Raw genomic sequence first — 17,503 nt, 5'->3', positions numbered from 1 at the left:
CCAGAAAGATACCAACTGTATGGCCAGCTTAAAGTAAGGAAAAGTCCCCTAAGGGAAATCATGCTAAAGCAACGCCTGTTTTACCAGCTGCATTTAAATAACTAAAATACTTCTAGTCAAGTGTGCTACTTGCACCTGTGCCCATTCATCTACAACTCAGACCATCATACGTCTTATTTATACCCTTAGTGTTCCGAGTTACTGCTTCGTTACAAGATCTGTTTTAATGAAAGGTGTCACTTGAGTACAGCAGGGACAACACCAAAGATCTCAAAACTTTAAAGCAGGGTGGATTTTAATTAAATCAACTCGATTTAAATCATCATTTTTAAAGAGCAACTGTCATCTCTGTTCCGCAATGGCTCCTCCTCTGACCCGCTGTTGACTCACCAACAGTCCCATTTACTCTAATGGGGCGGCTGGTGATGCGGTAGTGACACAACAAGGCGAAGGAGGTAGTTGCAGCAGGTGAGTGGATACCCGCTATCAGGTGCTGCAATGATGGATCTGAAATGACAGGTACTCTTTTAATTGTAAGCACTTATTCCTGCTGGTAGTTAGAATCTTTAACCCTTTCGTGACTAAGCCTATTTTTGAAATTTGGTGTTTACAAGTTAAAATACATATTTTTTGCTAGAAAATTACTTAGTACCCCCAAACATATATATTTTTATAGCAGAGAATCTAGAGAATAAAATGGAGATTGTTGCAATATTTTATATCACATGGTATTTGTGCAGCGGTGTTTTAAACGCAAATTTTGGAAAAGGGACACTTTCATGAATTTAAAAAAATCCAAACAGTAAAGTTACCCCAATTTTTTTGTATAATGTGAAAGATGATGTTACAACCGAGTAAATAAATACCAAACATGTCATGCTTTATAATTGCACGCACTCGTGGAATGACGACAAACTATGGTAGCTATGAATTTCCATAGGCGACGCTTTAAATTTTTTTACGGTTACCAGGTTAGAGTTACAGAGGAGGTCTAGGGCTAGAATTATTGCTCTCGCTCTGATGATCGCGGCGATACCTCACATGTGTGATTTGAACACCGTTTACATATGCGGGCACGACTTCCGTATGCGTTTTCTTCGCTGCGCGAGCTCGCGGGGACGCTTTAAAAATTTATTTTTTTTTTTTATTTATTTTTATACTTATAAATTGTGTTGAAAAAAAAATGTTTTTTTTTACTTTTATTGCTGTCACAAGGAATGTAAACATCCCTTGTGACAGTAATAGGTGGTGACATGTACTCTTTATGGAGGGATCGGGGGTCTAAAAGACCTCCAATCCCTCCTCTGCACTACAAAGTATTCAGATCGCCGAAATGGCGATTCTGAATACTGTGTATTTATTTTTTAATTCGGCGCCATTGGCAGCCGAGTAAACGGGAAGTGACGTCATGACGTCGCTTCCACGTTTACAATTAGAAGGCTGGAACGAAGCCATTCATGGCTTCGTTCCAGCCAGCCCGCCCCCAGCCGCCGGAGCCAGCCCATTGGACACCGGGCTTCCCGATCGCACGGGAGGCCCCGTAAGAGCGGCGGCGTACCCTCCCGCTCCTCCGGTATAACAGCCGAGCGGCTTTTAGCCGCATCGGTTGTTATATACGGATAGCCGATTGCCCGCTCGAAACAACGGTATCGGGATGATGCCTGCAGCTGCGGGCATCATCCCGGTATAACCCCCGAAAGCCGAGTACGCACATCTGCGTACACTCAGCGGGAAGGGGTTAATATTTGCAAACAAAATGAAGGTTTCCTATTTAGAATAAGCTGTCAGGTTATTAAAACAGCAATATCAGAACCGATTCAAACAAAGTTTGTATTGTACATAGATTTGCAAAACAATGGGATAAAGGAATATTCCTGAACTTTGTTTTATCTCATGGTTACTGTGACATTGTGTGAATGCATCAGTGCTGTGCATGTTATGTCACCTTGCAGAGCTTCGATTCATTGAATGAGTTTACCAAAAATGTAACTATTGCAGAATATACAGCCTCATGCTACATAACTAAACTCAATTTCATGCTGAATAAACTAAATTAATGTATCTTATCTTAACCACTTGAAGACCGCTCACTGCATATATACTGCAGCAGGGCGGCTCTATTGCGTGAAACAACGTACCTGTATGTCATTTCGTGTAATAGATACTGTTGGCGCTCGCGGAGCGGGAGCAGGTACAGCTGACCCTATGTCTGCTGGCCACCCGCGATCGTGCCACAGAGAGGCAGAACGGGGATCTGCCTATGTTAACAAGGCAGATCCCCATTCTGACAGGGAAGTACACAGATCTTCTGTTCCTTGTAAGCAGGAACATGGATCTGTGTTCTTCCTGTCAGTCCAGCCCCCACAGTGTTAGAAAACACTCCCAGGGAACAAACTTAAAGTGGAGTTCCGCCGAAATTTTATTTTTTTATTTAAAAAAAAAAAAAAGTCAGCAGCTACAAATACTGCAGCTGACAACTTTTAAAATAAGGACACTTACCTGTCCATGGCGACCGTGATGTCCTCACCTGAAGCCGACCCATCCTTTGGCTCTGGGTGGAGGCGCCAGCATCTTCAGTAAGGCTGCTTTCACACTTGGGCGTTGGCGGTAAAGCGCCGCTATTTTTAGCGCCGCTTTACCGTAGTTTTTGCAGAGTTTTAAAAAGGGTTAAACCGACCCGCAAAGCGCTGCTACAGCACTTTCATTCATTTCAATGGGCAGGAGCACCGCTCCTTCACCGCTCCAAAGATGCTGCTTGCAGGAGTATTTTTTTTTTTTTTTAACATCCTGCAGCGCATCGCCTCAGTGTGAAAGCACTCGGGCTTTCACACTGAGACTGAAGGGGAGCCGTTTTTCAGGTGCTATTTTTAGCTCAAAAGCACCTGAAAAACACCTCAGTGCGAAAGGGGTCTTAGAGAATCAGGAAGTGAAGCCTTGCAGCTTCACAGCCTGGTTCCCTACTGCACATGCGCAAGTTGCGCTATGCGCTCAGAAGACAGCAGGGGTGACAGAGGAGGGGCCAGACATAGCGTAGTTCGCCGTGGATTCTGCGGTGCTCTTTTGCTGGAAGTGGGAGCAAATACCCGGATTAGACAGGTATCCGCTCCCCCCCACAACCGTGCCAAATGTGATCAGCAGAAGTTCCATTTCTGGGTGGAACACCGCTTTAACCCCTTGATCGCCCCTGTTAACCCACTCCCTGCCAGTGCCATTTATACAGTAACTGTGCATTTTTTTTTAGCACCGATTACTGTATTGGTGTCACTGGTCCTCAAAAGTGTCACTTAGTGTCCGCCACAATGTCGCAGTCCCGCTAAAAATCGTTCGCCACCATTACTAGTAAAAACAATTTTAAAAAGTCCATAATTCTATCACATAGTTTGTAGACGCTATCACTTTTGTGCAAAACCAATCAATATACACTTATTGGGATTATTTTTACCAAAAATATGTAGAAGAATACATATCGCCCTAAATTGATGAAGAAATTTGATTTTTTACATATTTTTTGGACATGCATTATAGCAGAAAGTAAAAAATCTTTTTTTTTTTTTTTTTTTCAAAATTGTCACACTTTTTTTGTTTATAGCGCAAAAAAGTAAAAACCTGCAGAGGTGATCAAATACCACCAAAAGAAAGCTCTTTTTGTGGGAAAAAAAAGGACATAAATTTTATTTGGGTACAGCGTTGCATGACCGCGCAATTGTCAGTTAAAATAACGTAGTGCCATATCGCAAAAAATGGCCTGGTGATAAGGGGATAAAGCCTTCTGGGGCTGAAGCGGTTAAATAGAAAACTATCTTTAGATAGATTTTTACTCCAAAAGCATTTTATTAAAATTTGATAAAAATCAAAATTAAAAAAAAAAAAAAAAAAAAAAATTATTGATTTTTATCCACCCAGTTCTAAACAAACCTAAGGAAGATAAGGAGAGGTTTAGGAGCGTTATAAGGACATTATAAGGAGGCAGAAAAGCAAATCCAAGTCAAGCTACTGAGACCATGAAAACAAACCCCTATATCATTCTGAAATCAGGAAGGTTTACCAGACAAGTAAACACACAAATCCCGGTTCTGTCAGGGGAGAGGAGATAGATCGTGTGTTCCTACTAAGTAGGAACAACAATCTCTCGCCTCCTCTAGTCAGCCACATTCCCCCCACAGTTATAAACACACATAGGGAACACAGTTAACCCCTTGATCGCTCCCTAGTGTTAAACTCTTTCCTGCCAGTGACATTTATACAGTAATCAGTGGCTATTTTTAGCTCTGATCGCTGTATAAGCGTCACTGGTCCCAAAAAAAGTGTCAATAGTGTCCGATGTGTCTGTCGCAATGTTGCAGTCCCGATAAAAATCATAGATCACCGCCATTACTAGTAAAAATAAATAAATTATATAAAAATATAAAAAATTGCCATAAATCTATCCCCTATTTTATAGACGCTATAACTTTTGCGCAAACCAATCAATATACGCTTATTGCAATTTTTTTTTTACCAAAAATATGTAATAGAATACATATCAGCCTAAACTGATGAAGAAATTTGTTTTTAATTTTTTGGGGGGATATTTATTATAGCAAAAAGTACAAAATATTTAGTTTTTTTTCAAAATTGTCACGGTTTGTTTGTTTATAGAGCAAAAAATAAAAAAATGCAGAGGTGATCAAATACCATTAAAAGAAAGCTGTATTTGGGGGGGGGGGGTTTGACATAAATTTTGTTTGAGTACATCGCACAAACGCGGAATTGTCAGTTTGAATACCTTCGATTTTCTTTAAATCGGCGCTGTTGGCAGCCGAGTAAACCGGAAGGGATGCTGTGACATTGCTTCTGAGTTACTACATTGAAGAGCCAATCGAAGCGGATTCCGGCTTTGTTCAGCAGTGGGAGGATACGATGTCCCCCTCCCACTGCTTGTGATAACAGCCGAGCAGCTCCTTAGCCACATCGGTTGTTATCACTTGAAAGCCGACCGCCAGCTTTAAGAAACAATACCAGGGTGATGCCTCTGGCTGCAGTACGACCACTTCAACAAAATGACGTACAGGTACATGAATTTGCGTGAAGTGGTTAAAAGAACAGAACACTGCCCCCAATGTCACAACATATCAACAGTATCCATAAAAAAATAGAAAATACTCCAATAGTGTAATATACCCACAAGTATTTTATTAAAAAACAACTGCACAATAAAATCCAGCTTTCAAAACCACCGCTACCTGTTTGACTCTCGTCAGCATACGTCATCATGCATATTGCGAGTAACACAGGTAGGTAATCGCTAGCTGGACAAATAGGTACGAATAGCTGCGGCCACAGACAGCCTGTCATTACAGTGTCCGCATGCATCTGTCAATCCCAGCAGCAGGAATCAGTAGATTTCTACCACTGGGATATGTAGTGTGGTAGAGCTGCAGGCTTACGGACCTAACAGCGGGGGGGGGCTAGGGGGGGGTGTTGCGCGATATCGCACACAATCCAGTGGCTGCAGCCACCGGGATCATGTGTGAAACTGACAGGCAGACTTCCTGCCTGTCAGGTGAGAGCACTTGGGTGGCTCCGCTGCTGCCCAATCGCGCACACACACACCCTGGTACCGATACTTTGCCCACACCGCCATGCTTTCTGAGCTCTGCTTGCCCATCGGCAGGCCCGGGAGCTCCATAGGGGGCAAATACATTGCAAATGCAGCGTGACACAAAATATTGCAACAATCTGTATTTTATTCTCTAGCGTCTCTGCTAAAAAATTTTTTTAAAAAGTAAATTTATTTATATATATATATATTGGGACGCCTGCCTTTACACGCACACATGAACTTTAATGGCATCCCAGTCTTATGCCCCGTACACACGGTCGGATTTTCCGACGGAAAATGTACGATAGGACCTCAAACAAAGTTTGAGAGCAGGATATAAAATTTTCCGACAACAAAATCCGTTGTCGGAAATTCCGATCGTGTGTTCACAAATCCGACGGACAAAGTGCCACGCATGCTCAGAATAAAGAGATGAAAGCTATTGGCCACTGCCCCGTTTATAGTCCCGACGTACGAGTTTTACGTCACCCGCGTTTAGAACGATCGGATTTTCCGACAACTTTGTGTGACCGTGTGTATGCAAGACAAGTTTGAGCCAACATCCGTCGGAAAAAAATCCTAGGATTTTGTTGTCGGAATGTCCGAACAAAGTCCGACCGTGTGTACGGGGCATAAGTCCGTAGGGTTCAATATTGAGTTGGCCCACCCTTTGCAGCTACAACAGCTTCAAGTCTTCTGGGAAGGTTGTCCATCAGATTTAGACGTGAGTCTATGGGAATGTTTGACCATTCTTCCAAAAGCACATTTGTGAGGTCAGGCACTGATGGTGGAGGAGAAGGCCTGGCTAGCAGTCTCCGCTCAAATTCATCCCAATTGTGTTTTATCAGATTGAAGTGCAGGCCAGTCAAGTTCCTCCACACCAAACTCGCACATCCATGTCTTTATGGACCTTGCTTTGTGCACTGGTGCATAGTCTTTTTGTAACAGGAAGGGGCCATTCCCAAACTGTTCCCACAAAGTTGGGAGCATGAAATTGTCCAAAATGTCTTGGTATGCCGACACCTAAGAGTCCCCTTCCTGGAACTAAGGGGTCAAACCCAACCCTTGAAAAATAACCCCAAACCATAATCCCCCCTCCACCAAATGATTTGGACCAGTGAACAAAGCAAGGTCTATAAAGACATGGATGAGGGAGTTTGGGGTGGAGGAACTTGACTGGCCTGCACAGAGTTCTGACCTCAACCCAATAGAACACCTTTGGGATGAATTCGAGTGGAGACTGTTTGCCAGGCCCTCTCGTGCAACATCAGTGCCTGACCTCACAAATGCGCTTCTGGAAGAATGGACAAACATTCCCATAGACACACTCCTAAACCTTGTGGGCAGCCTTCCCAGATGAGTTGAAGCTGTTATAGCTGCAAAGGGTGGGCCAACTCAAAATTGAACCCTACGGACTAAGACTGGGATGCCATTAAAGTTCATGTGTGAGTGTAAAGGCAGGCATCCCAATACTTTTGACTGAAGCCAGCCAGCCAGCCGACAGACTCCCGATCAGCGGTCTCAGCCAATGGCTGAGAGCGCTGATTGGAGTGTTCTGGCAAGGGGACCGTCCCACTGTCAGAACACATCAGTTCAGCAGGGGAAATCACTGTACTAACGTCGGATTGGGAGCGGTCAGCTTTTTTTCCTTCAACCCGCTGGGTTGGATGAAAAAAAATTAAAAAAAAAAAAAACTTATGCCCTGTACACACGGTCGGACATTCTGACAACAAAATCCATGGATTTTTTCCGACAGATGTTGGCTCAAACTTGTCTTGCATCTGAACGCTGTGACGAAAAACACGTACGTCGGGACTATAAACGGGGCAGTAGCCAATAGCTTTTGTCTCTTAATTTATTCTGAGCATGTGTGGCACTTTGTGCGTCGGATTTGCGTACACACAATCGGAATTTCCGACAACGTCCTATCACACATTTTCCATCTGAAAATCCGACCGTGTGTACAGAGCATTATTGTGTAGTAGGCTTAGGTAGCATGGTTTTTCAGCAGGTCAGGTGACTTCCAGTCTGCTGCAAAAGTTAAAGAGATGCGAAGTGCCTTCCACCTTTCAGAAGTCTAGTATTTTTTATCAATGAACACATGGCTTCCTCCAATTGGCCGAGGAAATTGACTGTACAGTCTTATCGAGGATACTTATCAGGTACTGGGAAAACAAATTCACTACAAATTTTGACAAAATTAAAGAAATACTTTTCTATATAGACCACCACATGAAGGAAGCCAGTTTATAAATAGAAAGGCTAACATGCTTCAAATAGCTGACAATGCGCCTGTGATAGGAGAGTGACAGGGACAGCTGAAATACTCTTGAACTGGAAGTGTCAACTCCTTGGCAACATATTTTAGGTCTTTTTCTGACTATATAGCAATACAGACCGTCCCTTAATTACTGCATCCTCTATTATACACCCAGAATTAAATAACATTGTTCATCAAATGGAAATGCATAGAGATAAAATTATATTGCATGTTGATACATTTCAAGTGGCTGTTGCCATTTAAAAGACTAAAAACAAATTTAGTCTGCAAAGGAATGGCTTAGTGCTGGTTCACACTACAGCGACTTGGGATCCGACTTGTAGGTCCTCAAGTCGCTGGACATAAGAAATGCCATAGAAGTGAATGAGAGCCGTCTTAATGTACACTACTGAAGTTGCTCTGACTTCAGAAAAAGTTCCTGTACTACTTCAAGGCGACTTCTAAGCTACTTGTACCCATAGATTTCAATGGAAGTCGCCTCCAAGTCGGATCTCCATCTATATTGAAGCGACTTTACAGGAAAAAGAAAATAAATTTACCCAGGTACCACCCACGTTTACCCAGGCAACCCCCTCCCTCACACAGAGCTGATTATTTTGTGATTGGCCACAGCCAAAGTCGCTGTCCTGGAGGCAACTTTAAGTCGCATTGTAAGTTGCTCAAAGTCGCGCTGAAGTCGCCTCAAAATTGCCTTGCAAAGTCGCGTTGTATGTCGGGTTGCCACTGTGTGAACTGGCACTTAGTACTTGCCCATCATGCCACCCTAGCACCAAATCACTTAAACACAAATCAAAAAACAAACCCTTTAAAAGAGCTCACTTCTTTAAATGCTGACAATTAAGACCTCATAGGCACTGGTGTTTAGCCCCTATAAATGAGATTATGGCATTTTTGTGTGGGCAGAAGGCATAGGCGCACTGCCAGCCGCCTGTAAAACTATGAGGGGCTGAAAGCTGCTGCAGCAGGATTGAACACTGAGTGGTACTAACATTTAGGGCCAGTTCACACCAGTGCGTTTTTGTGCAGTTGTAAAATGCTGATCAAGGGAAAAACAACTGAAAATCAATTTCCAATGTGTCCTATTCACACCATAACATTGCGTTACACTAAAATGCAACATATATGTCAGCGGACATCAGCACTCTTTAAAACGCAACTAAAATGGGTGTAAATGTACATGCATTTTAGCGCAAGTCAGTGTGAATTGGCCCTTAAAGCGGTTGTATCCCCCCATATGGTAATTTTTACCTACAGGTAAGCCTATAATAAGGCCTACCTGTAGGTAAAATGAATATCTTCTAAACGTGCACCGTTTAGGAGATATGCACCCTGGATTCAGCCAGTTATGTCATCGGCACATGTACTCTGAAGGTCCAACATACATTGCCAGACCCTCAGAGCTTTGTGCTATAAGGCTGGATTCACACCTATGCATTTTTAGTGCTTTTTGCATTTTGCAGATTTGCATTATAGAACGTGTTCCATAGGAAACAATGTTAAATGGACTGTAGTGCAAACCTGCAAAAAGCACTAAAAATGCACAGGTGTGAATCCAGCCTAACTCTGCGTGCATGAGCGGGAGTGACGTCATCGCGGCTCCGGCCAAGCACATGAACCTGGAAGAAAGACCGGGGGAAGATGCCAGCCCTCTCAGCGGTGACAGTACAGCACTGGAGGGCTTCGTTCCAAGGTGAGCATTTCATAATGTGCTAGCATGCGATGCATATTGGCACAATATGCCATTGCCTTGCAGGGTTTTTTTTTTTTTTCAATTATTAAATTTTTTCTACACACAAAAACAGCCGCGGTTTACAACCGCTTTAAGCTGGCCATAAACTGTTCAAATCCCGGCCAGTTCAGCAGGGACTGGCAAAGATATCAACCATGTATGGGTAGGCTAAATGTAACCAAGCTGATCGATCAACTTGGGTACAACCAGCCTGTTGGATTTTACAGGCAATTATTGCTAGCTGCTATTATATCCGCTAGAAGTAATCATTGCATTCTCCCGGCAGGGATGGTTTCACGAGAGGGATTCCCCCCCATCAACAGTGACTGTGCTGACGGGGAATTGAGCGATTTACTTTCCTGCAACCCGTGGCTGCAGGATAGAAAACCGCTCCACCTATAGAAGGCTTTAGGGCAGTATACACCCAGAGACGAATGTCGACAATGCAGATTTCTCACGTTATACTGCCCTAAACATAGTACCATTTGGTGCACCATCTAGCCACAGCCGCTTTCAGTTTTATAGTCTGCTGGCAGCATACACCTGTTCCCCTCTGCCTGCACAAATATGATAGAATCGTATGCAGAGAGGCTAAACGCCCAGTGTGCATGAGGTCTTAGGATGCATTCACACTACAGCATTTTGAACCATGAGCTGATGTGCCATATATGAATGACAAATCGCGGGACTCGTTTTTGAGATGCCATTCATTTGAATGACACCTCAAATCGTGGTGCAGGTGTGCTGCGATAATTTGCGCTGCAGTCGCTGCAAGCATGTCGCTCAAAAAAATTTCAGGAGCTACTTTGGAGCGACATGCTTCCCGTGATGTGGATTGCCACGATTGCAGTGCAAATTATCATATGAATTTTACAGGGCTGGTCTTTTTTATTACAGTAATCCAGTGAAAATGTTGTAAAATTTGAAATAAAGGGACACAGGGACTACTAGCAGAAGATACCATAGTGCGCAATAGGTGACCAGGCATTCAACACACCCAGAGGTGTTCCGGATGCTTTACAATCTTCAGCAAGATTATCTCCTAGAGACAAGTTTGGCAACCCAGGTGGTAGGACAGGTACGTATACAAAACTTTTCTTTGCAGGCTAGCACTTCTTGCATGTGTGTCTGTAAAAAGACATACAGGCAAGATAGACAAATACAATACATAACCCCATAACCATTTAAAGTGGTTCTAAAGGCTCAAAGTTTTTTCCTTCATGCATTCTATGCATGAAGGTAAAAAAAAACATTGTTTGCAGCAGCCCCCCAATAATTACCAGAGACCCCTCTTGATCCAGCACTGTGCACGAGAACCTCAGCTCTCTGGGGACTCTCCCGCCTCATTGGAGGAGGCAGCAGCGGGAGCCACTGCGATCAATCACAGCCAGTGAGAAAATTGAGGAGGGGCAGGGCCGAGCTGTGTGTGTGAATGGACATGCAGAGCTGCAGTTCAGGAGCAAGCCTGCTTGGGTGCGCCCAGAGCAAGCTGTTTGCTCTGGGGGCACTTGGCAGGAGCCAGGAGCACTGGCAGGGGACGCGAAAAGAGGATCTGGGTTGCTTTGTGCAAAACCACTGCACAGAGCAGGCAAGTATGATGTTTGTTATTTAAAAAAAAAACAAAAAAACTTTAATATCACTTTATGGCCCCTTTTACGCGATCCAACCGATCGGGTGCGCCTGTCCATTTTTTCAGGCGGACACCTATTGTCAGAATCCACTAAAAACAGACAGATGGCGATATGTCCAGCGGGTCGGATGGGAACGGATGAAAACTGACAGGCTGTCTTTTTATTTTCCGATCACCCCATACAGGAGAACGGGACTCTGACAAGTCCATCTCTGCACAGTGAGCAGAGATGGACCTGTCATCCGCCTGCTCAGCAGTGCAATCCCCGCTGACCAAGCGGCGTTTCCATCAAAATGGATCCACCCCATGCGAAAGGGGACTTAGATCAGGGTTTCTCAACTATAGTCCTCAAGGCACCCCAACAAGTCATGTTTTCAGGATTTCCCTCAGATGAAACGGCTGTAGAAATTTACCAAAACCATATAATATGAGATCAAACTTAAACAATTTGTAATTTCAATTTCAATTTGTATGCAATCACTACACTACACTTGCACTACATAGTTGAAGGTAAATCTAAAGGAAATCTAACAACAAAAGCTGTATAGTGTGTATCCAGCTTAAGGCCCCTTTCACACGGGACGGATCCGTGTTGATCCGCCCCGTGTTTATCCGCTGCTCAGCGGGGATCGCTCCGCTTTCCCCAGCTGAGCAGGCAGATGACAGGGCGGGACCCGCACACTGTGCAGGGACCGCCCTGTCAGATCTCTGCTCTCCCCTATGGGGGATCGGAGGAACACGGACCGTCTGTCCGTGTTCATCCGATCCGCTCTACAGACGGATAGAAAAATAGGATTTTCTTCCGTCCGCAGAATCAGACGAGAGCGGAGCCGGACAACATCGGGTGTTTGCGGATGTACATCCGCTGACACCCGCTATCCCATAGGGATGCATGTATGTCCGTATTTCATCCGAAAACGGATGGATGAAATACGGACATACTGTCCGCATGTGTGAAAGGGGCCTAAGGCAGTGAAACTGATCAAATCACCTGTGCAAAATAATGGAAAGCCTGAAAACATGACCTGTTGGGGCGCCTTGAGGACTGGAGTTGAGAAACACTGCCTTAGATGAATAGTTTTGACAGCAAATTAAAAACAATGCATGCCAAGGCCTAAGCAATACATTTTTTATTTTTAAAGTCAGCAGCTACAAGTACTGTAGCTGCTGACTTTTAATAAGGACACATACCTGTCCAGGGAGCCCACGATGTCAGCCCCTAGAGGCCCATTCGTCCACCGGCTCGGGTGCAGGCGCTGCCATTCCAACTAAGGGAAATGGGCAGTGGAGCACTCAGGCTTCACAGCTGGTTTCCTACTGCGCATGCGTAAGTTGTGCGGCTTTGTGAATGGCCAACTCGTCTTCTGGGGGACACACAGGTCCCAGAAGGCAGCAGGGGAGAAGGAGGAGGGCTTGTCGCAGAAGAGGGTGTGATGTACTGCGCCGATGGAAGTAAATTTATTCTTTCTAAAAAGGTAGGTAAGAGAAAAAAAAGGGAGGGATGTACAAAACCAGGGGTGGTCTTTAGTTTAAGACCACCTTGTAAAAAAGTGGGTGGAACTCTGCTTTAAAATACCAAAAGGTCATGTCACTAAAATATTTGATACTAGATTAAAAAGAACAAAAAAAAAAAAAAAAAAAACAAAACTGATTACATCCTATAAAAAACAGAAAGGCATCAGCCAAAATCTACTGCAGATATAAAGAAACAGGTTTTACCTATACTTTGACAGCAGTTATGGAGTGAAAACCCTACTGTTTACAGACATTGAATGGTTTCCTAGCAAGGCTACATAAACTAACAGAGTACCTATTAACATGCTCAGCAGATCCACAGAAAATCTACTGGGTCCTGGATTCCTTGCTACAATCTCTGGGTCCAATCACAATGGCACACCAAAATAAACTCACAAAGAAAGTTATTTGGAGCTGGCCACATACAAGCAGTTGTGAGTAAACAGAATGTGTGACAACTACAAGGCCTCATCCCTTTTATATCCTGGCTCTCAAGAATCTGTGTTAGACTGAAAGCTCTCATGGACAGGGCCCTCCTACCCCTCATCTTAAAAAAACGGTATTCTAATTGTAGTCTCCTTTTATTCTGAAAAGAGCTGTGCAAACTGTTGCCATTATATAAAACCTATACACTGTAATATTCTGGGAGCCCCAAGCACTTTCCCACTGCTCTAGATGAGGGGTCTCTAAACTTTCTAAGCAAAGTGTCAGTTTACTGTTGTTCAGGCTTTAGGGGAGCCAGACTGTGGCCAGTGGGAGTAGAAAATGCCCCGGGCTTTAGTGCCTTGTCATTGGTTTTAATGGGAGGAATAGTGCCCCATCATTGTTGGCAGTTAATGTAATAGTTCCCCAAGGGCCAGATAAAGGCAAGCAAAGCACAGTTTTGAGACCACTCTAGAACAGTGGTGGTCACTTCACTTGACGGGCCTCAAATGCAGCCCCTCCCATTGCATAAAGGCCACACATGAAAACCAGTGATATAATCCTACAGAAAGTGGTTAGACTGCAACATGCTATAGGAGTTGTTAGACACTGGCAACATGCTTTAGAAAAGTTACAAACTGGCATACACATATCGGACTGCAAAAGATTGGTATTAAAGTCTTTCTACAAATCAAGGCATCCGCATTTGTGCTACCTATGCCATACATATCTCGGCAAGATCCAATTAAAATCATAAACAGAGAAAAGGGATGGGCAACATAGAAAAAGTAACATAAGGCAACACATAAGTGCCAACAAGCTACATGTGGCCCCAGGGCTCTAGAATCTAAACAGCTGTTACACTAAATGTAGTGCATACAAACAGGGAGTAAAGTTTAGCAGCTCAGTTTTGGAACCGAGTTTTTTTTTTTTTGCTGGAGACTTGCATTAGAAAAACATTTCGGAAGACCAGTAACATTTGGGTCTGTGCAGAACAGAATACAAACACTGCAACAATATGTGAAAAGACATGAAAATAGGCAAATCTCTTCCAGGTTCTAGAGCAGTAGTTGTCAACATGTGAGCTAAATGGGGCCTCAGATGCAACCCCTGACGACACCAAAGGGCCACATGTAATGTTCAATAGGAGTAATGTCAGAAACTGCAGACCTAATAGGGGAAAAGTAGGTTCAGAGAGCGTGGATAGGTTACATTTTTAGCTGGGGATATACTGCAGAAGACAATATGAAACTAGGACCATGTTACATGAGGCCGGTAAAGATCCATTTTCCGACTACAGACTGCTGAGGCCCGAGGGCCTCAGGTTGGGCACCAGGTTTCTAGAGGCACAGACCATTTACATTAGGTCAGGTGCCCATGCAGAACCACAAGTCCATTTTTAGGCTCCACAGATTGTGTAACGTGACATTTTACTGGGGTCCTGAAATCAGGGAAAGTTCAGGTTTAGAAAAAGCTTAATGGATTGGGCATATCAAATAAAAAAAAAAAGGAAAGCGTGTTCTTATAGTCAGACATGGTACCCATGCAGAAACCCCCGCCAGACACGGCGCCCATCCACAACCCCCGCCAGACACGGCGCCCATCCAAAATTCTGCCAAAAACATTGCCCACCCACAACCCCCACCAGACACGGCGCCCATCCAAAACACCTCCCTGCTTCAGAATCCCACTAGACAGAAGAGTTCATGATCTGCTGGGCCCATCTCCATAATGAAGATAATAGAAAGCAGTTGTAGCCTTTAAGAATACTGATCCATTCACATACATGGCTTCTATTATTATAATGTCTGATCACATACATGGCGCCTATTATATCAGATCACATACATGGTCTCATTATATTTGATCTTATATATGTCTCTTATTTTTATTATATCTGATCCCATACATGGCTTCTATTATTACATCTATATGTATATATGGCTATTATTATATTTGATCACATACATGATCCCCATTATTATATCTGATCATACGTCGCTTATTTTTATATCTAATCCCATACATGGCTTCAATTGTTATTATATCTGTTTATATATGGCTCCTATTATTATTATTATTATTATTATTATTATTATTATATCTGATCACATACATGGCCCCAATTATTATAATATAATATATATATATATATTCTATTACTATTAATATATTATCACATACATGGCTTCTATTAATAATAAAAGCCATGTATGGGATCAGATATAATAAAAATAAGAGACATATGATCAGATATAATAATATTATATCTGATCATTTATATATGGCTATTATAGTTGATCACATACATTGTCCCCATTATTATATCTGATCATATTGCTCTCATTTTTATTATATCTGATCACACACATGGCTTCTATTATTATTATTATTATATCTGATCATTTATTTATGGCTCATATTACTATTATTTATGATCACATACATGGTCCCCATTATTATATCTGATCACATATACGTCCCCTATTATTATTAGAGGAGGGCTTCTATTATTATATGTGATCATTTATATATGGCTCCTATTATTATGATTATATCTGATGACATGCACGTCCCCTATTATTATTATTAGAGGATGGCTCGATGTAGACATTGGAAGCTGCCCCCAGGAATAATGATCCATAACAAGGTGAGCCCCATCCCAGTAGAAGATCCCAGTGGCCCGTACAGTGGCCCCCCAGACATGGCACCACAATGCTCTCCATACGCTGCAAAGCCGCGGCCTCCACTGCTCGCTGTAGCTACTCAGAGAGCGCCGCCAAGCCCGGGCCTCCGCTCCTTCCTGCACCGCACTTAGGCCCGAGCGCACGAGTCCCCCTCTCCCAGTCATACCGGGGACACGCCCGCTCTCCTCACTTACCTTGTAGAAAGCTCCGTTAGAGCCGCGCACTTCCACCGTCAGGTCCTCCATGTTGGAAACGCAAAGGGCGATGGGAAGGATTTCTAGAAAGTTTCTGCGTCACCCAAGGAGGGAGGGAGCGAAGGGAGGAGACGGAGAGGAAGGGGAGGGGATTGGAGCGCGCCGGAGATGGTGGGCGCCACAGGGGAGAGGGAGAGGAAGGCAGAGGACATGCGGGGTGTGAGGGGAGGAGGGGGACACTCACTCGGGTTTGTAGTGTTTAGCCGTGAAAGGAAAGGGAAGGCGGGGATCCCATCCACATATAGTATGGGGCATGTGTTATGTGCTAATTATAGAGCGCTGTTATCCCAGCCCGGAATAGAAGCAGCATCACCTCTCTGGGAATTCTCACACCGTCCGAGCCGTACAGGTGCCTGCTGAGCGGGAAATCTCCGGAGCTCCTCCTCAGCTCCTCGTGTGTGATATACAAAGCACACTCCTTTCTTTTTACTGTGGAATAGAGGGGTGTGAGCTTGTTGTTTTATTCATCTCCATGTGCACCACTAGGGTCTATCTATTTGTCCTCCAAACGCCTGGTCTACAGCCGACTAAGTGACCACCCCATTATCGACAACCTTCATCCCCTTCAGTCTGGACTTCGTCCTCAAAACTCCACAGAACCTGCTCCCTTAAAGTGCTTGTAAACCCTTTACACACCACTTTTACCTACAGGTAAGCCTATAAGAAGGCCCACCTGTAGGTACTGGAAAACTCTTCTAAACCTGCACGATATTTACCATATACACTTGCGCCAATGTCATCGGTGCATGCGCACTGAAAAAAAGGGCTTGTTGGTGCTGTTTGTAAAGGGCCCGTGCCATCAGCTCCCGTGACTCCAGACAGTCACAGAACCGGAGTCCACGGCCCTGGAAGGAAGAGGGGTGAAGATGGACGCGGGCTTCGTTTGCTGGTAAGTGACACATAATGAGCTAGTTTGTGACGCATACTAGCCCATTAAGCTTTTACTTCGCAGGGAACAAAAGAGGAAGCAAAACCCATCAGGGTTTACTTCCTCTTTAAAACTCACAAACAACTTACAGCTAAGGCTGGCTTCACGCTGAGGCAGTTTTTAGGCGTTTTAGTGATAGATATAGCCTCTAAATAAGGCCCCTTTCACACTGGGGCGGTGGGTGCATTTGGCGATAAAGCACCGCTATTTTTACCGTCAATTTCGCTGCGCTATTCAGCTGCTAGCGGGGTGCTTTTAACCCCCCCCCCCGCTAGCGGCTGAGAAAGGGTTAAAACCACTTCAAAGCGAAGCTGCAGCAGCGCTGCCCTATTGATTTCAACGGGCAGGAGCGGTGTATACACCGCTCCAAAGATGCTGCTAGCAGGACTTTTTTCAGCGTCCTGCCAGCGTGCCGCTCCAGTGTGAAAGCCCTCGGGGCTTTCACATTGGAGAGACAGCAGCTGCTCTTTCAGGG

General features: G+C 44.1%; 1 protein-coding gene across 2 annotated transcripts in view; it reads right to left on the bottom strand.

Moving 5' to 3' along the window:
- Nucleotides 1-16,181, bottom strand: part of FXR1 (FMR1 autosomal homolog 1) — a 77,005-nt gene extending 60,824 nt beyond the window's left edge. The window contains exon 1 of one of the 2 annotated variants that reach the window (XM_073626278.1): nucleotides 16,041-16,181. In XM_073626278.1, the coding sequence (XP_073482379.1) occupies nucleotides 16,041-16,091 (51 nt within the window). In that variant the 5' untranslated portion in view covers nucleotides 16,092-16,181. The remainder of the gene's footprint in view (nucleotides 1-16,040) is intronic. The other variant, XM_073626279.1, reaches the window with a different exon arrangement.
- Nucleotides 16,182-17,503: the final 1,322 nt, after the last annotated feature.

The sequence above is a fragment of the Aquarana catesbeiana genome, linkage group LG04, assembly GCF_042186555.1.
Source record: "Aquarana catesbeiana isolate 2022-GZ linkage group LG04, ASM4218655v1, whole genome shotgun sequence".
In the NCBI taxonomy this organism is placed as follows: domain Eukaryota; kingdom Metazoa; phylum Chordata; class Amphibia; order Anura; family Ranidae; genus Aquarana; species Aquarana catesbeiana.
Note: the sequence above shows the minus strand (reverse complement) of the source record. Positions and strands in the feature narration are given on the sequence as shown.